This window comes from Parasteatoda tepidariorum, chromosome 1 (genome assembly GCF_982258835.1).
Source record: "Parasteatoda tepidariorum strain Cologne lab strain chromosome 1, Ptep-v5.0, whole genome shotgun sequence".
Lineage (NCBI taxonomy): Eukaryota > Metazoa > Arthropoda > Arachnida > Araneae > Theridiidae > Parasteatoda > Parasteatoda tepidariorum.
The window spans coordinates 117,641,096-117,662,876 of NC_141755.1; the positions used below are offsets into that span (position 1 = coordinate 117,641,096).

Here is a 21,781-nt window from a genome sequence, read left to right on the forward strand (position 1 = left end):
TTCCCCTTTCTTAACATTTTTCGTATTTAATTGTCATAAATATTTTGTAAAAATTCAATGACGTATTCTTTCAGAAGTGTGCTCAATAATTTTCAGTTCTCTAGTGGCAATCGAAACGGGCTACAGGTGGCGCAAAGCCGAACTCTCTACCTATGGCTTCACTTCGCATGCTTTCACCATTAGCGTGTGGAAATACATAAAAATCGGAAGTACGTTAGTTTCTGTCTTGATTTTCACATAGATTAAAATCTTTCAAGTTAGGAAACTATACGGAACTGGAAACTACATTAAACATAGCTCTAAAAGAAAGCGCCAAGGAAATTAAAAAATTCTTTTTTAAACATTTAAATGCGAAAAAATAATAAGAAAGGGGAAAATATTGTAGTACATTTCTATACAATTGAAAAGATGAGGAGAGGGAAGGGTCAAAGGCATGGAATTGGTCTTCTCCCCAGATGGCATATTCAAGCATTGCAATCGCCAAGTTTCCTAACTTAAAAGTTTTTAATCAATTTGAAAATCAAGACAGAAACGAACGTACTTTCTTCTCTCGTGACTCTCCACACGCTAATGGTGAAAGAATGCGAAGTGTTGCCATGGGTAGTGAGTTCTGCTCTACACCCCCTGTAACCCATTCCGATTACCAATTCATATAATTCGACAAACTCACATAATAATAATGTAGCACCCTTTGCAGTTTCGTAAAAGTTACAAGTATTTATGACTTTTAACAATACGTATAATTATACAGTAAGTATATTTAATTACTTGAAAGAATTCTAGCGTTTTAATAACTTTTCTTTCTATCGACATCATAAAATGAGTACTTTGTAAATGAACTGCAGATAGAATCTAAGCTAAATAGTGTGTTGAATCATTCGATTCAAATTTTGCGAATCGATATTGATTCGTTAAGTCATACCTAAACGCTCCTAATGTATACCTTAAGTCATGTATACTTAACGTAAAGTATTGTTATTCCAGTAAAAAAATTACTAAGTTCGAATTGAGATCTGAATGACTTGATTTTAACAAATGATTTGAATCACTTAATTTGAATCCCTGGTTCGAATAGTGATACGGATTAGAACATTGGTAGTCTCAAACCAAAAAATTGGGTCGGCTGTTCAACGATGATTGTAAAATAAAATACTTTTTATTAGTTATTTTACAAACCATTAAACAACAGTACAGTATATACTTATAAAGTGCAATTGAGAGATCCTTTGTAAACAGGTTAGTGGCAGGGTAACATTCGTCAGTTTACTCGCAAGAGATTGTAAAGTATGTTGCTGCAATAAGAATGCATTATGATTTAAAGTCGTGAAAGCCAATTAAAAGGAGAAATAATTATTCAGATAAAAATCAAATCAATACTTAGATATTTAATACAGGAAAAATTCTTACGATGTATTTGCTAAAATTATACTTTAATAAACACATATTGATTAGCATGTTCAGTGCCCTACCAATTTTTAGGGAAATTCCCGTCAGGTAACGCGCGCTGCTTCGAAGCACTCAGCATAGTAGTGTAAAGCATACTACTAATAGAATGAAATAAATAAAACTTTCCTTTGTAGTAAATAAAAATTAAATAAATTTTCAGTAATTACTCTTAACAGGGTGTGTAACCAAATCTTTCAACAAAAAATAAGCATCTTTTAAGCACTATATACATTAACAAAATAATTTTCAAAGACTTGAGGTGATGAAACAACTCGTTTCTGACAAAGAACTCTTTTCTTGATTATATTAGCCACCATAAAAAGAATCGAGATATTTTTCGGTTCGATTTCAGAGGGTAGAAAATGAAATTTAGAATATCTTGCAAAGAGTTGCACATGAGACTGCTAGAAACTCACCGTACTCAGCTCAGTAGATTTGGAATCGCAAGTATTTCATCAAACATGCAAAACGATTGCCGTTTTCATACGCTATGGACTGACGGTACAACGAAAGGGATTGTCGTTGAATGAATTGTGAAAACGTTGAATAGAACAATGTGAAAAAGCACGCTTCCGCATAATACATGGCGAAAAATCAACACAATAAAGAAAAAAATCTCATTTTTGAAAAGGGAAAATTAAGCACTTTTTAAAAACACTTAATGGAAAAAGCACCTTTAAGGGCTTTTAAGAAACGAAAATAAGCACCTTTAAGCACTTTTTAAAAACACTACGCACCATGTTTAAAAAGTGAATTATTTAGTTTTATGTATCATATTTTATACAGTCAAACCCAGTCTAAATAGAAATGCAACGTCTAAATAGAATGTAGCTTGCAAAACAAGTTAAAAATAAATTTTCTTCTTCCAGCGTGTGCCAAATGTAAAAGATGAAACAGTTTCCGAACCAACTGATGTTTACACCAGGAAAAGAAAATATATTACAATAGGCATACCTTCTGTGGCGCGGAAAAAAGAAAACTACCTCCACAAAACATTGAAATCACTGCTTGAGAACATGGACAAAGATGAAAGAAAAGATGTCACAATAGTTGTTCTTTATGCTGACAGTGACATCAAAATCCGACACAAAAGACTGAAAGAAACAATGCTTCTATTCAACGAATATGTCCAATCAGGTTTGCTACTTCTCATACAAACCTATCCCGAGATATATCAGCCGATGAAGATAACTCGCCGGCTTTACAACGATACGATAGAGAGAATTGCTTGGCGATCCAAGCAAGTGTTAGATTTTGCTTACTTGTTGAAATATTCCAAAACGTTTTCTGAATATTTTCTAATTTTAGAAGACGACATAGAGTCGTCGCTTCATTTCGTAAGCGCCATCCAACGATTCATTCGAACGAGGGAAAATTCGGAATGGGTGTCTCTGACGTTTTCGAGTTTCTACATTATAGGTAGATTGTTCAAGTCGGAGGATTTGAGGAAACTGTCAGAATTCCCGGTGCTCTTTCACCTAGAAAAGCCAGTAGATCTTCTGATCCTCCAATTCCTTGATATCATGGTTCCTGAGAAAAAGATCGTCACCAGGAGAATACCAGGGCTATTCCAGTATATGGGACTTTACTCTTCACTCGATGGCAAAATCCAAAAAGCAAAAAACAGAAGCTTTTCGAACAACATACGAGTGTACCACTTTCCCAATCCACCGGCAGATGTCGTCACTACAATAGGCGTATACAAAAAGCACTACCCGGAGTATTGCTACGACGAATCCGATAAATTCTTCTGGGGTAGCGTACCGAAGAGGAATGACAGTTTTGATGTGATTTTAAGGAAACCCGCAAATGTACGTAGAATTTTCGTCAGTTCCGGCCTTCCGTCACACAAGGAGGATATTATAAGGTACGCAGAATTAAAAGTGGCAACAGTTTTCAAGAAAATGCTGACAGACAGAAAGGCTGTTTGTTCAGAGTTTAACACCGTGGCTCTTTCTGAAATGGGAAAAGCGGATGCAACGGTCAACACGACATTGCCTAAAGAGAACATTCAGTGTATACGGATAGAATTCATCAAGAAGCAATCAAACTGGTTATTGATTAATGAGATATCGGTTGATATAGAACGTACGGAAAATGATTAACTCTTTTTCTGGAGCATTGAATTTTGTTGTTAAAATGGCTTTTAATCTGAAAACTATGAATAAAATTTATTACCATGGTGAAAAAAACCTTTTCGCTTCTTTTTCTGCAGCTGCACCAAAAAGTAATAAGAGTAACCTATCTATATTGTTTTCTGGTGCTTAAGTTTAATTTTCAGGGGCAAATTCAAAATTGTGTTAAAGATATTTCAGAAAACTGTAAATATATTTTGACATAAATATATTTTCTTGTAATCAAAATAATGTTTAGTTTTTCTATTATGCAATCACAATTTTAAGAATCAGCAAGAAATATTTAAATTGTGTCACGAAAATAATATGATTTTAAGCAGATACATACACTCAAATCTATCTATCTTGGATAGCACTAGAAAGAAATAATTAAAAAAAGAGGTTGAAAGTCATAGAGGCTTTAAATGTGGTCAGTTAAAAAAGTATAGAGAAAAATAAATGAATATATATAATTAAAATACAGAGAAAACATGAAAAACAATAAAAATTAATGAGAATAAGGAAAATTATTAATATAAAATATTTCTAAAAATACTTAAAAAATTATTTATGTATTTAAAAAAACACACACAATTACATCAGCTAAAAAGAGTGCTTTCTCATGTTGTATCAATATAGCCAAAGCAAAATATATCAATACAATAGTGTGAGGAGCATGCAAACATTTTTTTTTTATAAAATTTGCTTTGGTTATATTGATACAATATTAGAAAGCAGCACTTCTTATTGCGGATATAATCATGTCAGCTGATGAAGAGATTATATCTTTTTATTCATTTTGTTTTCCAGCTTTTTAAAAAGCTTTTTTTTAAATAAATAAATAAAATTTGTATTTTAATAAGTTTATTCTTCTCTTTTCATTAATTTTTATTATTTTCCATGTTTTGTCAATATTTTAACTTATTTTATGAGTTCTATCTATCTATCTATATATATATATATATACAATCTATCTATACTCTTTATACAGGGTTCCCACTCATTCAACAATGCAAACATTAAGCACTTTTAAGTACTTTTTTGAAAAATTAAAGACTTAAAAATAGTATGTTTATCATCGAATGCCACCAGAGACAGTGCAAATTGTTTACTTTCCTAAAAAAATCAATCAATAAAAAAAATAATAACTAACAATTTTATTATAATGTAAGCACTGATATAAGTGTATTAATTAACAGGGTTTGCCAAAGAAGTACCACACAGTTTTAGTTTTTGCAAACCCGGGTCGGTTTTTAAAAAAAAAATACATTTTCAGATTGTTAAAAGTTAACATCATTCATATTGTGAAAGTTAACGTATGAAACTAATCTGTATTCCATTTTTAATGATTTCATTGAAATTGATTTGTAAAATTAAGAGCAGAAATTAGGATTTTCAATTTTTTACATGCATATTAAAAAAAAAGAAGAGTAAATATAGAAATTTGGTAAAAACATTGAAAAAATTATTTTTAACAAGTTTACACTACTAGACTAGCAAATGTGTTATATTTACTTTTATGATGAAAGGCACAAAATTATTTCCAGCCAAACCTGTTATTAGGAATTGACTTTACATAATGTAACTAAACATTCTGGTAAAAACATGAACTAATTTTAAAGCAACCAAAAATTGAACAAAAATTAAAAACAGTACATTAAGTTGTAATGTTAACTGAATAAAATGATGAATAAAATCTAAAGATCTTTTAGTTGAGTAGATTTAAATTTTTCTGTAACAATCTGCTTATCCTTAAGAAATAAAAATTATAGAGTAACAATCAAAAACTTTAAAAAAAATTTACATTGTAACATAACAAATTATAAATAGTTACCAAATATTTAACTTTCTTGTTAGAAGTCAATCATGCTTTCTTATTTAGTAATCAGGAAAAAAATTTTAAGTATTTTTGGAAAAAACGAAACAAAAAAACATGAGGTTTACATCAAAAATCCAATAACTCCAGGTTTTTGATGGAAAACCAAGATGGGCTGGGGTTTTTCAAACCCTGTTTCTTACAAATCTGTTTAATTTTCAGTGCAATCATGAATTTTAAAAAATTTTATGCTTTCCATAAATTTACAGTTACTTATTACATATTGAAATATTATACAAATTTATGTAATTCTACAAGATTTTAGGAAATAGATTTTGTTATGGGTTCCAGTACAACATTTTTTTCTGATACTTCTTTTCTTAGCATTTTACTTAATTCCTATAAGCAGATGCGTTACTAGTAGAACTAAATTTCTTGAATTCTGTCAATTTTGAAGGTTAGCGTGGGTCTTCCCTTTAGGTACCTTAAAATCGCCCCCCTCCCCCAAAAGCACTATTTCTTCCATGTGCAGTATCCTCCTTGACATACTATTTTTTTTCTTTTAGAATGCTTCACTCTCCTCATAGAGTATCATTCTAGGTAATAGGCAGAATATATTAATGAAGGACAGGCTTTCTTCCCCTTAATCTTAGGCTTTCTTCTCCCACACATTAATTTTTGTCTCTCTAAAATGCTTTACCTTTGATGCATGGTCTAATTCTAAGTGATAAAAGAGCGACACTTTGTTTTAAAAAATTGAAATGAAAAATTGTTTCTATCAACAATAGTGATGCTAAGAAATTAAAGACTTTTAAAAACCTTAAACCAAAATTAAGTACTTTTAAGGGCCCTTATTTTCCAAAATAAAAATTAAGCAGTTTTTAAGGACTTTTAAGGACTGTGGGAACCCTGTTATATAGTTGCAGTTTATGCACAGTTAATAAAACTTAATCATTTTCTTCATTTTTTTTATTGTGCTATATATATATATAAATTTTACAAATGTTTTTTTTTAATCTGAAACTTTATAGATATATGATAGAAACATTCAGGTAAAGTTCTTTTTATAACTGAACATTTTATTTTCTCAGACAACTCACAATTAGAAGTCATTTAAATAAAAGCTAAGCAAAACTGAATGAGAACTGATATCAAAGATTAAAAAAAAATTTACTACAAACTTTAAATTTAATAATTAACTAAAAATATTTACAAAGATATGTACAAGACGATGACACCAAATGCAGAATTGGTGGTGCATCTTCAATTGTCATCCCCTACATCTGAGATTTCAGAAGAATCAATCCAAAGATATGCATCGGATTCAGCCGCAGTCAGCATAATAGGTTTTGAGGGATGAAACGATATTGAATGAACCACTTTATGTCTTTCATGTTTGAGAATTTCTTTAATGGAACCCTAAAAAAATTACATAAATATTTGATGCAAATGAACACGATTTTGCTAGAATGAAATTATGATAAAAATACTTTCTCAATCTATCAGAGGGTAATGAATTAACAATTGAAGGGTTAAAATTATTAATATTTATGTAGTTTTATAGCTAATTTAAATAGTTTTAGTAAAATTATGTTTTTCAGTATACTTCATATCCTATACAAATACAGAATAGGTTTTTTAGTATGTTCCCTACTATAGTGTACCGCTCATTTTAACAAATGATGCCTAAAGTTCATCTCCTATTTCATAGATACTGTTTTATTTTTATGTCCCTTAGTAGGTACACACTTAACTGTTAAATTCCAATATTAATTATTGGAATTGTTTGAAATTATGATAAAAAATACATAAAGTATTTTTCACAATCTATCAGATTGGATTATAACGTGGTCACAAGAGCAAGCATACAACACACAGAACTTAGATAAAAAATACATATGATAAAAAATACATAAAGTATTTTTCACAATCTATCAGATTGGATTATAACGTGGTCACAAGAGCAAGCATACAACACACAGAACTTAGGTAAAATTATGTTTTTCAGTATACTTCATACCATATACAAACACAGTATACGCTTTTTAGTATGTTTCCTATTATAGTGTACCTCTCATTATAATAATGATGCCTAAAGTTCCATCTTCTATTCCATAGATCCAATTTTCTTTTCACGTTCCTTAGAAGGTACACATTTAACTGTTAAATTCCAATATTAATTATTGGAATTCTTTGAAATTATGATTAAAAAATCTATATAGGTCACAATTTACCAGAGGGTAATGAATCAACAATTGGAGGGTCATAGTAAAGTGTTACAAGAACAAGCATACAACACAAAGAACTTATTTAAATAGTTTTCAATAAATTAAGTTTTTCAGTATACTTCACACCCTATTCAAATAGTTTACGCTTTTTAGTATGTTGTCTAATATCGGACAGTATGCCTCTCATTATAATGAATTATGCCTAAAGTTCTGTCTCTTATTCCATAGGCTCCATTTTATTTTCAAGTCCCTTGGAAGGCACACATTTAAATGTTTAATTCTAATATAGAGACCAAAATTAAATAATTTGATCTAGAAAAAGTTCAATTATGCGATAAATCTTCTTAATTCTTACCTACCAACATTGGAGAAATAAAATAAGGGAGATTTCACAAGCGAAATTTTTTTGGGCTGCAAGTAAAGTTTTGATACATCATGCATAATTATGAAATTAAAAATTGGAAATAATATACAATAATTACATATAGCAAAGTAAAAAATATTTCTATACATCTTAATCTAAAGAAAAGTTTTTAAACTATTATTTATAACTACTTAAACTATAAACTTAACATTATTTACTTAGACTATAAACTTTATATTATTTACTTATAATTTATTTACTTTAACAAAAACTATATTAAATTTAGCAAAGTAAAAAATACGTATACAAATCTTAATCAAAAGAAGATTTTTTAAACCATTATTTATAATTCACTATACTTATACACTCACTATATTTATATTACTTTACTTAAACTATAAACACTCAACATGTTGCGGTACTTGCAGTAGCACCATCTATTGAGGAATAAGAGAAGTATTTTTGCTATCAGCGGACATTTTATCACCAAATATTTTTTTCAAAAATTTCTTCAACAAATACGGAGAAATTTGAGAATTTACAGGTAAACGGGAGATAGTCTTAAAATACAGGAGTCTTCGTTAAAAAACAGGAGACTTGGCAGATATGTATTGTTTAGGAGCTTCCTGGCGGCAGCTGTTGGTTGTAAGATTTTCAATGTTCTCAGGCGAGGGGGTCTTTAGGATCTGGTGTAAGCTTTCCTACACCAGGGGGATGAGTAACAACAACAGAAGAAGTTTTCAATAAATTATTTAAACCATTATTTTCTTTGATTTTAACACATAATAAATGTAAAACTCCTTGAATCCCCTTTGAATGAATGACAAGTGACACAACCCCTTAAATTCTTAAGTCTTGGATAGTTGTAATTTATGACCACTCCTAATCTATGTAACTCTCATTATACAATAAATGTATCAATCACTCTGTCGATTTTTCAAACAATAATAAAGAAAGAGTTGGGCTATCACCATCCTTTTGTTAGTTATCAAATTCTTTTTGGCACAAACCATGAGGCTCATTATATCAAATGTCTACTGTTATTCATAAATTTGTAATGCAGAGCAAGGAAGTTCTTTTAAAAAAAATAACATTTACTTTTCTTTTTTTTAAAAAAAAAAAAAAAAAAAAAAACTACTTTAATTTAGTTAAATTTTTATGCAGAAAATTAAAAACTGCAGAGTTTCAATTATAATAGTTCATTTTTAAAAAGGATTTATGTTATTTCCCTTCGAAATAAATAAATACAAGTGCATTCAGATATACTATGTAGAAATATATATAGATTTTTCTGGTTTACAGCATATCTGTTAACAAGTTTTTTTAAAATAAGTTTTGTTAATAGTTTCTTTGAAAACATTACTTAAGATTTTTTCTTCAACCAGTCAAATTTTCATTGCAATTTGTTTTTTAATATTAATGTATATTTTAGTGATTTTTAAAAATTTTTTTTTTTGGAAATTAATATTAACTATTAAACTAGCAAAATATTTCAGTTATGTATTAATTAAATGATAGTTTTAAAATTTATGGTGTTTTTCTTCTTCTTTTTCTTGGATTGATATAAACCTACTTCTTCTGTGTTAGATTTTAAATTACCTTTTCGACCATGACAGAAAATTTTACATGTTTGAAAGTTAAGAAAACCCTGAACTAGAACAGGAGAAATTCGTTTAAATTAAAATTTTAACTTATTCTATTTATTTTAAATAGGATAAATTATATATTTTTAAATTTATACAGTGCCCTGCAATAAAGGAAGAGACACTTTCAGTTTTTGACATTCTTTTAAAAAATTTTCAAGAAATATATAAAGGATTATTTTGAAACTTTAGAAGTGTTTAGTTCATGATCATGTGATTTTTCATACTTCGCATTAAAATTTAAAGTTTTCAGTGGTTTAGGAGATCTACAATAAATTACGAAAGAAAACAAGTATTTTTGAACACCCTATGTCAGAAAATCAAGCAATGAGCTTGTAAACTTAAGAGTAAATATTAATAGAAGTATGGACATTTTTATAAAATATTTAATTTTTTGAAATTCATTTTTTTTCCTCTATAAGTCTATAAATATTTAAAGCAATTAAATAAAATTTTTGGAGCAATTTAAAATTAATTACAAAATTTTTGATTTAAATTTTTTTAAAAACTTGTTATAACTGGGCATAAAAAGAGTATTTAAGGTAGTTTTTTTACACTGAACAAATGCAGAAAAAATTAAAAAAGTTACCAGCAAATTTCTGAGTAGTTTCTGTACTTCTTAAAAGAAAACTCAAAATGATAAGAGGTTTTCCACAAATTTTATTTTGCACTATTAAACAAGATTTACTAAAAATGAGACTAGCATTGTGGGGGATTAGCTACCATAAAAATATATATTCTTTCCTTATACCGTCAGATTTCCGTTTCCGAATGATTATTATACGGTGTTATCATTTATTGTTAAAATTTGTCTTATGATATAAAATATAATTTGTGCAAACCCCCTGATAATTTCAGGCTTTCTTTTGAAAGTACAAAAACTAGTTTTTAAATTTTTAAGTTTCAAATAAGATTTACTACAAAATTATGAAAAAACTTTTTTAAATTTTTCTGTGCATGCGCAGTATAATAAAACTGCCTTAAATACTTAGATCTATTTGAGTTTTTAATGAATTCTTTTAAAATTTTAAACCAACAATTTCATAATTAATTTTAAATTGCTTCAAAATTTTTGTTTAATTCCATTGACTATTTATAAAGTTAAAGCAAAATTTTTTTTATAAAAATGTCCATATTTCCATAAAAATTTACTCTAGTTTTAGGAAACTTCACGTAGTTATTAAAAATAACAACTAAAGTAATCAATAAAAGTTACGAGCTTATTGCTTGATTTTCTGGTATAGAGTGTTCAAAAATACTCGTTTTCTTTTATAGGTTTCCCAAACCTTTGTAAACTTTAAATCTTAGTGCCAAGTATAAAAAATCACATGAACTAAAAAACACTTCCAAAATAATCCTTTATGTATTTCCTGTAAAATGTAAAGAAATTTCATGTATTACTGTATTTCTTGTAAAATTCAAAAGGCTTTGAAAATGGAGACTGATTGGATGTTAAAAAACGATTGATATACAGCAAAAAGACTAAATGAATAGATCATTTATATGAAAATACATGGATTACACAAATATCCTGCATACAAAAACTATAAATACGGTAGAGAGTTTGATGATTCAAAACAAATTATTTACAAATCATACCATAAATCATGTGAAAGACTTATTAAATTCAAGAATCAGAGATACCCAGTAAAAAGCATTTGATCCTTACTGGTTTGTGTAGAGTAGGGGTATTAGTAACACATTTATGAAAAGAAAAAAAAACAAATTTCAAGTAATAAGTTAGATTCAATGGAAGCAGCCCAATCATTAAAAATTTTCCGCCTGATAATGGACAATTACAGCATCTCTTATTTTTTAAAAATTTCAATCAAAACATATTGAAAATTCTTTCCTGAATCCGAATATCTGATTGATTTTCTCCATCAAATGTGTATTTATTTAATTATTAAACATTTAAATTGCCCAAAAAGACCTCCATAGTTGGTACACTAAAAAACGATTTCTGAGTGATTATGACGTCGCATGTGCTGAATGGAAACATACCTCATCCAGTGTTTTCATTATAGAAAAAAAATGGGAGAGAATTTCTCACCCTTCTTCAAAAACAGGGTGAGATTTCTAAAAATTAAAAAAACACAAATCGATTACAATACAAATAGAAAAACACAAATAGATAAAAATTATTTCTTTAATTATAATATTTAACATCTTCTATTTTTTTAAAAATTGAATATTTTTATTGCATCATCATATGGAAAATGTTCTATATCTACTTTTTCATCAGCTATTCTCATTAGGTTGCTCAAATGCTTATCAGTCAATCTGTTACAATATTTTGTCTTAATTCGGTTTTGGGTGCCAAAAGACCTTCAACAGATGCTGAACTATTCTGAATCACAAATGTTGAAAATAACGAAAGATCAAGGTAGAAAAGTAAAACGGATTTTATTCAAAATGTCACGTGACAAAACTTTTCCCAAAATGCACTAGATTTGCGCATTTTGAAATTGATTAATAGAGTGCGCGAATTTTGGGCGGGAATAATTTTTTTTTGTTGAAAAATAGGGGCCAGATTACTAAGTATAAGATATTGAAGACATCTATTACTACTCAAGAATTCACTTCATTGAAAACTGTACAACTATATTTATTGAATATAAATCTTTAAATATAAAGTAAGAAAAACTACATTCAATTAAACTAAACATAACTCTTGAACATCACATAGCATAAGAGAAGAAACATCTTCTATTCAAAGCAAAGATATAACTGACTAAAAACAGAAACACCCACTTCCTTCTAGCTGAGATAATAGGAAGTGACACAGCCAAGAGGAAAATACTGCCCATCTATTTGTTTACATTTTCCCAACATTTTTAAGGCGAGAAAATAAAAAAAATGCGAGATTCTCGCGCTGTAGTGAAAACACTGCTTCATCTATCCGCTAAGGCTATTTTAATGCTCTTTTGTTTATGATATAACTTACATTGTATGAACATTCTTTGTATAATTTTTGGCAGAGATAACGAAACAGAGACGATGTAATTTCGAAAAAGGCTACATCACATGTGAGATAAATAGAGAGTTAAAGTAGCAAAAAAAAAAAAATAGTGACGACTAAAAAAATTAATGATTTCCACCCATTTAAAAAATATTTGTACAGCAGTAAAATATTATAATTTTCAATTATATCTGTTTTATGATTTAAAAAAAATTTAAAGTATAATCTCACAAATATGCACTGTGTTAATACTGAGGGGCTCAAAGAAGACTGTGAACTTTTAAACAGGAAAAAAAAAATCAAAAGAGATAAATGTACATTTTGCATGAAAAAACAGTTTTGTCAACAAGTGACAGGATTTTTTTTCTAAATGATATTGCGATTGAGAAAAATTATAAGACAATGTTCTTCAAATAACCCCTATCTGCAGTTACAGTCTGAGGACAAAATTAACAGAATGACCTGGCATGTAGTAGAAATTATTGTTTTACAGTTTTAACAATCATCAGCTGATAAATTTTTAAACTAATTTTGAATTTGTTGAGAGTAAACACTGCATTTTTTTAAAAGTGGACTGCAGCAATTCTACATGCGTATTATTTCAATTCGCTTTTCAAATTGTTGGTCATTTTTGGAACTCTTGATAGATATAATTTTAGTCATGTTTTTTAATAAAAAGTTGTCTTTAAAAAAAACAAAATAATACTGACTGACTTCAATTAGGTCCCACATGTAAACACAACCATCTTCAGATCCAGAAACTACGAGGGAATCTGTGTCATTGAGGCAGCTTCCTATCCTCTCATTCTTATGGCCTATGTACCTAATTAAAAATCATGTTCATTTATAATAATGGAAAAGATATTTAATTAAAACCGAAGTAAAAAAGCAATTGTTGAAAAAACAATAATTGGTACTATTATTAATCACAGTTGTTTAAGTTATCAAGTTAAAAGTTCCTATACCTATCATCGTCCGTGAGTTACAATCTGGCAGAATTTTTTCGGGCTTTGTGCGACAATCCTCTCTAGCATTAATATCTTTCTGCAATATACTTTTAATAAAAACAAATATACTCGTTATTAATTTAAAGTAACAGAAGTGTCAACTTCAAAAAAATAATAAATAATAATAATAAAATAATAAAAGTAATAGTAAAGTAAATTTTTAAAATTGAATTTGGAATATTTTTTTTATTCCAATATTATGAGCGATATTCTCGAATTTTGTAGGGGAAAACACAGTAATTTTTTTTTCTTTTCGTAAGTCATAATCAAATTTAAAAATAGTGAAATCCGTAGCAGTAACTACCGAAAAAAATGATCGATGACGAAATCACGCAAATAGACCCCCTCAAAAAAGATTTCCTAAATGCGTGCTTCAATTTTGAGGTTCAGTTGTTGTAATAAAAAATTTCGAATTTTAAAAACTGTGTGGAAATTAATAGTAATAGCTGCAAAGAAAAAAAATACAACAAAAATTTCTGCAGAAAAGAAAACCATGTTTTCATTATTATTATTTTTTTTGTGGTTCTCAAATGAGAATAGAAAAATCAGAAGCATTTTTTCCCCTTCTCGATGCACGAGAAAGGCATCCTTTGAATATAATTAGGTAAAGGAAAGATAAAATCTTCAGAAAATTTCTGCAGAGAAAAGAATTTTTCACTTCCTAAATGAGAAATCTTTCTGAAAGAACTTAGTAACATTCTTTGACAATCTCGCCACGATTCTGCCAAGGGGGTTAGTTACAATAAGCAGCTTTAAAATTAGGCAAAATTGAGAATGATAACAAAGACAGAAACAATACTTGAACAAGTTCCCCCCATATCTTGCTTTTCTCTTAAGTGATGGAAGATTTTCAGTTGCAGTCTAACTTTGCATTGTTATTTTACATTTAATTTTGTGTGACATTTAATTTTATTTTTATATACATGATTACAAATTGGCCCATTTAATTATGAATCTAAAGTTTATAAACATTATCTGTTGAAGGAGTTTCATTGTTGAAATGGCAGCATTATGGCTTAATTTTAATAGATTATTTAATATACCCTCTTCCCAACCAAGAGACACAACTATGCCAAAGTTGCACAAATTATTTATCAGCTAGCTTAGATCTTTTAATGAAGTGCCAAGTATAGTTATCATACTTTTTTGAGATTCCACTAGATGAAGTAATCTTGTTGATGACTTTGCGTTGTCTATGAGGTAAATATTAGTTTAGTTTCTTTTTAATAAACTTTAGCTCTCAATCAATCAGGCACAGAGAATGTTATTCATGTGTTGTAACTGTCAATTAATATTACTATAGCTCAAGTCAGCTAAATAAAAGGATTTAGGATAAAATAATTTTAATTTTGCTTAAGTTGAGTTTGAAACTTTTATTGTGAATTTGTATTTAAAATGAAGAACTTTGAATAACAGCGCATTAAGTGTCATTTGTTTATAACAAGTTATCCCTTTCGAGAGGATGTCTTTTAAAGCAATAATTAGAAGATAGTGATTTTTTTTAAAAAACTTTTTAGAGAAATATAAGCTGACAATTAGTGCACTCAAGTGTTTTGCTATTGTGTCAGAAATCAATTTAAATGTGGAAGGGAGAAAACAAAACACAGTTTCTCAATTTTTACAAAAATATAAGCTGAAAATTAATGTACGGACGGGCTTTACTATAGAGTTAGTTCCGAAAAGAAAAGAAAAAAATACACTATATCTATTTCTGTTCTTTTATTTTTACAGAAATATAAGGTGACAATTAATCAGATTAATTGAAAACTTTTGCTAAGTTCATAAATAAACAGAAAGAAAAAATTAGAGGATGTATACAGCCTACAAAATATATAAAATCTTGCTGATTCTTTACTGCAAATTTACTTGTTTGTATTTATGCTAAAAATTCTGCTACCATAATTGTTATTTTCCCTTCAGTAACACATTTTTGTTAAGGTAAAAACACTCCTGCTAAAGCCAGTAAATTGGAAAAGAAGTCATGCAAGTCAAGGCTTAAGAATAGTATAATTATATTAATGTAACAACTTTTTTTATTTTTTAAAATAGCTATTTTAAAAAATAAAAAATATTCCACCCACATTTAATTTGTTTTGCTTGTATAGTTTTCATTTCTCTTTTTAGATGTATTAAAACCAAATAACAAATACATTCCTTTCATTTACTATAAGTTAATAAAGGTTAAAATGACAGATAAAAACAGATTTGATTTTTTACTTAAAGAGGGTTTGGTCTTTGACACGTCAAGCATCATAAACATATTTTAATTGTCAAAAACTGCTTAAAATTCTCAAAAATTAATGATGAGAGTTACTATGCAAGTTTTAATAATGTATTCAAAATATTTATTAAAATACAGGTATACACTAATATAGAAACATATGCTAATATATAAATATTAATATACAACGAAATACAAGTATATTATGAATAATTATATCAATATAGAAATTGAAGTTTTGAGCACAAACAAAATTTAATCTTATTTTCATTTTCTCTTGAATATCTTATAAGAAAATTCTTCTCTTCCTAAAGAATTTAAATCTTTACGTTGAATTATTTTTATTTTAGTGTTCATACTATTAAAATCAAAATAAATTGTACAATAATAATTAAAGTGGATTAAATCCAAATTATAACAATGGATTTCAACAGAATTGTCAAAATCAGAAAAAAAAGTTAATAAAAGTATAAATTTTTTATATTTTGTAATCAGTAATTTAACTTTTAAACTTAAAAGTTTCAAATCACCCTATTTTATTCTATGTAAAGAAATAATGGCATATATAATTGTTTGAATGTTTAAAGTACTTTACAATCATTAAAATGTATTTTTAAAAGTAACTTGGCAACTATAGAATTTCCAGCAAGCAGATCTTTTGTTAGCATGTCGAGTACATTTAAGCATATAGTAACATATAAAGTACATTTATATATCAAAAGGATATTCTTTTTCTGAGAAAAGAAAAGTAGCAAATGAATATTTAAATACTTGAAATTACTTTCAATGTGCTAATTTTAAGTGAAAATAAACTTTATACTAATAAAGATATGCCGTTTATTAAATTTAAGACAGTATTTTGATGTGATGATTAAATGGTAAAATCAACAAAAACTTGTCAAGAAGTGAAATATAAGTAAACTTACTCAATATCTAAAGTAGTTTTCAAATTAAATGTTAACAAAGTTAAAATAAAAGATGATAATTAATCAGAAAGCACTTCACCTCCTTCTTTATCTGTAAGTCGCAAAGTATTGTCTAAACAGCACTGGCCATCTTTTGTGAAGTTAACACAGTTGACTGAACCTAAAAAATATGATAACATAATTTCAAATCAAGTTAAAATTATTTAATGGAAATATACACCCTTAAAGATCATAATATTTAATGGCCGATGGTCTGTGTAAAAGATATCCACTAATATCCACTCACTTCTTAAGGGAGAAAATAAAATCTTTCATAGGTTTACTATTATAATGTTTATTAAAATCTTTTCCATATTAGAAATAAACAATTTAAAAGTTTTACCCATTTACCTATACCATGGAAAGTAAATATACATTAAAATGTAATGAGTAAATAGTTTTACAGAAGAAAGATTTTCAAAAAGTATTATTTCACTTTCAGATACAGACTTAGGAATCGTAGAATATTTTGTATCATGTCAAACCTAAAATTAAAAATCATACTCAATTAAAAAAACTTATTTCAAAATTAATTTTTTTTAAAAAACCTCTTAGACTTCTTTAATATAGTGAATAAAACTATGTTATAATATAAGAACTTTTTTTTTTCTTCTAAAAGAAATATGTAAATTAAAGTGTTTTTAGCTTTGATATTGACAAAGATGTCATACAACCTTTCATATCATATGAAACCTAAAATTTAAAACCAGACTTAATTAAACAAAATTCATTTAAAAAAAGCTCAACAAATTACAGTTTAATACATTAAATAAAATTATGTTAAAATGCAAGAAGCAATTACTTTTACAAAATGAATAAAAATGTAGTAAATTAAAATATTTGATGCTCTGACACAGACAATGACATACTAGAATCTTTCACATCATGTGAAATTTAAAATAACTGAAAAACAAAATTAATTAAAAAAGCTTTTAAAAAAATTAATTTAATGGATTTAAGAAAATGTAATAAAAATAATAAAGAAAAGGAAACTGAAAACAAGATAAATAGCATTTAAATTCATTATCTTATTAATTTGTCCATTTAAAAATCAACAATAAAAATAAGATAAGTCACCTGAATAGGCTCGCGAGACTTGCTATTACAATCCCATCCACAAACAGTATTATCAACTGAAGCAGATAGTATAACTGTAGATTCTTCATTGAACTTTATAGCATTGACATAACCTAAACTGATGAATTATAGTTAGTTTATGAAAAGTATAAATGTCTGTCAACATTTAGACCAAATTCACATGCATACAAAGAGAACTTTCAAAATGCTAACATTAGCTTAACTAATAAACAGTAAAGTTTATTTTTCCAGGCATTATAATCTTTCTCTCTCTCTCTCTCTTTTTAAGAATTGTTTTCTAAAATTACAAATTCTAATAGAGTTTTTCTGCCTAACATTTTTATCTTAAAAATGACTAGTTGAAAATATACTTTGTTTGAAGTTTTTCTCTAAGGATTTAATTAACTTTAATAATTTAAAATAAACCACATTATTACATTTATGATAATTTAAGAAACACATCTTGCTAAAAATTTATCAAAGACAAATGCTATTTAATTGTACTTAATTAATTTATAAAAAATGGTGGAAAAATCACATATTTGTGTTCGATATAATAAAAAAATTTAAAATTGTAAGTAGAACTCAGACAATTGACAGTAAACATGACATCCAGATTTTTTAATTTTTTTAACAAGCAAAAAGACATTTATGAATAATAATAAAAGGAAGAGTTTGTGTGTGAATCATTTGTACAATCATCCTGAAATTCGAACAGGGGCAGCAAGGAACAATTTTTGTCCCAATTTTAAAAATCGTTAGATATTTTCAATTAGCAGATGAAAAATTGGTGGTTTATTTCATATTATTCTTGTTATTTGAAAAGCACTAACTTTTCATTTGCTTCCCTTTAACAATTTTATAAGAAATTCTTACACATATTTCAGGATAAACTTTGCATAAAATGAACATAATATTCTGAAAATTTAGTGAGACTACATCAACTTGATTCTTATATGTTGCACAAAATATTTATTTTCTACTTTTTCGTAAAAAACCTGAAAAAAAAGTTGTTCTTTCTTGCTTTTAAACATTTTAAAATTCTTTTATCTCAAGTTATCCTCCATCTTGGATAGAACACGAAACACACAACCAATGATTAAATTTCTCTTTATTCCGATACCTATCCAATCACCGAAATTTTTTTTAGACATGGTCATAAGACCACTGAACTTTCTTTTCTTGTATTAGCAACAAACAAGTGCCATGTATAAATGAAGCAACTTAAACTATAAACTAGACAGAAATGAAAAGCTAATAGAACTGTTAAAATAGATGAAGAAAATATGCAATATATACATATATATATTTTTTTGTTCACGTACGTTAATTCTTTTGCACATCATTTGAAGAGATATTTTAGTTTTATTGATTTAATCAGCTATTATATTATTCATTTTAATTTATTGACTTATTTATTTTTAAAATATTTTTATTTTAACAAAGTACCAACTGCTGTGCACACTATTGTTTGCCTAGTCTTGGAGCACCTTTCATAAAAATATCTTTTTAAACTCCTAATATCAAATATATAAGTTTCAAAATAAATATTGCATGTGATAAAAAATGTGGAATTTGAAGAAAAAAAAATATATAAATGCCCTTTTGCTTTAAAATAATATTATGTCATACTACTTGTAACTTGCAAGCTTTACATTTTTATATTCTTAATCAATTATTTTATTTTCTTCTAATGTACAAATTAGAAAAAAGTACATTGCAAAGTGAGGTAAGGAAAAAAATATTTGCTGTAGAACCTTAAAAAAATAGTTCCCTTGTACAAAATTTAATATATTGTTTTTCGAACATCAATTAGAACCTTCAAATTGAAAACTTAGAATTGCGTTACTTTTTCAACCAAAGTATTACAGTTTCAGTAATTTTCAAAAGAAAACATTGTTAAACATTTTAAGACAAAATTGATATAAAGTGAAAATAATATCTGGGAAATTAATTTAGACTACATTAACTGGATTCTTATAAGTTAAACTCAAAATTTATTTTGTAATTTTTCCTTCAAAACCAAAGAAAAGTTGTTGTTTTTTCTTAAAAATTTTATTTTATTTATTATTGATTATTAAACATTAAATTAATAGCGATTTTGTTTGCATTTTAAGCTCATTCATTTCACAAAACCAAAAAACAGATATTTTAGTTAAAAGACATAGTGTTTTAGCTACAGGAGCTCCTTTAGTTCTTTGAGCTTCAAGCTGCTGCCTATCAGGTAAATTTGGTCTCACTATTTGATAATTATAGTCAATAATAATGATTGTGATATTATCTTATCCTATAAGTATTATTATCATTAATAAACATATTTCTTATTTTCAACACCTTTGCATATGGTTGTTAGGCAAGGACCTATTAACCAAAAACTGACATTGTTTGTACTAGGGTTGGCTGGTTTAAACCAAATGTTTTTGTTTTTTTAAGTAATTCTTTTAAAAAGTTATTTTTCATTATTTATACTAATAGTTGTAGTTTGAATAGAAAATGTGGAAAAAATAATAAATTTTCTCATAAAAATTGTACATTTAAAAGTGTAAAATTTTACACTCAATGGAAATCTGCATTTCTTTAAATAGAAACATAGATAATATTTTTTAAATGTTTAAAAAATAACTAAGATGAATTTATTTTTACAAGCTTAATTTGTAGATTAGCTTCGGATTTTCAAAAGAAAATTAGAACATTGTTAAAGTGATTTGAAATAGCTTTTAGTGTTAACGCCAGTTTAATATGTAAAGAAAGTTAGAAATTAAAACATTATAAAAATGTTGAAAATTAAAAAAAAAGAAAGCCTATTGTTTGAAATGTGTATCTATTGATACTGACAATTTAGAAATTGCCAATTAAGATTGTAATATGCAACACTAACAGGAAAAGACGATCCTTACAACACCCTAGTAGCTAGGCCCCTGAAGTTTTTTTCATCTAAATAATAAGAACAAAATGTTCAAAACTTCTCTAAAAAAATTTTTTGAGACAGAAGACATTTTTAAGCAAATTTAATCCCACAATGGTTTTAAAACCAGTTTTGCAGGATTTAATTATTTAAATATACTTCTTTTTTTAATGATTAAATTTTTGGTTTGAGAAGTTTAGAAATACTCTTGTTTCACAAAACTGAGTGTAGATTTAAAAAAGACCTTTGTATTAGTACTTTCCTAAAGTAATTGCTAAGCCTTTGAGATTTTCAGGCAGTGAAAAGTGAGAAACTATAAAAAGAAAAAAAATGCACAAAGGACCAACTTAATAGGTATAACCCTAAGCCACCTCAGACAAACTTCTACATATTTTTATTTACTTTTCTTAAAATTTTGAAGATCAATACTTTTTAGCTTAACAGTAGATGGCTTGAACAGATTCCCTAATGTATTGCGGGGAAAAAAATCTATATATTAAAACAATTAAGATCTCCAATAATCACATATGAAATCAACATTAAGAAAATTGCCCAACTCTCTAATAAAAGAACATACCAGCATGACCTCAAAACTTTCTCACTATTTGGGCGGTACTAACGTCCTAATAAAAAATGCTTTTGTCCATTCCATGCTATATGTGAACTATCAGCTGAAGACTGAACGGACGTCTAACACTTCATATCCGTGTCCCATATAAGTCATAAGTAAAGGATTCCATAGTTTTATTGATATATCAGATCCACCAGTCATGCAATAGTTTCCATCAAATAAAAATAAAATAAAAGGATTCAGCAAGAAAAACAAAGAGCATTGTATTTTAAATGGTTAACAAAACATACAATTAAAGCGGATTGTGCGAACAGCGCCTTGTTTACAAGATAATTGATCTTTTAAAATATTAGGATAACCCATAGCTAAAGAAATATACAAATTAAAAAATAGTTTATTTTGCTCTACCCTTGGCTCTACCCAACTTTCAAACTTTCTGCAGACTTTTGCAATTATATGATG

At 27.4% G+C, this 21,781-nt stretch overlaps 1 protein-coding gene and 1 long non-coding RNA gene across 2 annotated transcripts; one reads left to right on the forward strand and one right to left on the reverse strand.

Moving 5' to 3' along the window:
* The first annotated feature begins 532 nt into the window (after positions 1-532).
* On the forward strand, positions 533-3,551 carry LOC147816770 (alpha-1,3-mannosyl-glycoprotein 4-beta-N-acetylglucosaminyltransferase C-like). Its single transcript, XM_087157344.1, has 2 exons — positions 533-750; positions 2,316-3,551. The coding sequence occupies exons 1-2, from the start codon at positions 721-723 to the stop codon at positions 3,549-3,551; spliced, it is 1,266 nt and encodes a 421-aa protein (XP_087013470.1). The 5' UTR covers positions 533-720.
* On the reverse strand, positions 1,029-21,747 carry LOC147816771 (uncharacterized). The gene is made up of 6 exons (XR_015429136.1): positions 21,610-21,747; positions 17,844-17,956; positions 16,807-16,887; positions 13,288-13,396; positions 6,590-6,795; positions 1,029-1,292 (listed from the first exon to the last, which is right to left on the reverse strand). It is a non-coding gene; the product is annotated as an uncharacterized LOC147816771 (long non-coding RNA).
* Positions 21,748-21,781: the final 34 nt, after the last annotated feature.

Coding starts and splice junctions, on each gene's coding strand:
- LOC147816770 (XM_087157344.1), top strand. CDS start 721: ATGACTTTTAACAATACGTATAATTATACA. Junction 751..2,315: donor ACAATACGTATAATTATACA/GTAAGTATATTT, acceptor TTCTTCTTCCAG/CGTGTGCCAAATGTAAAAGA.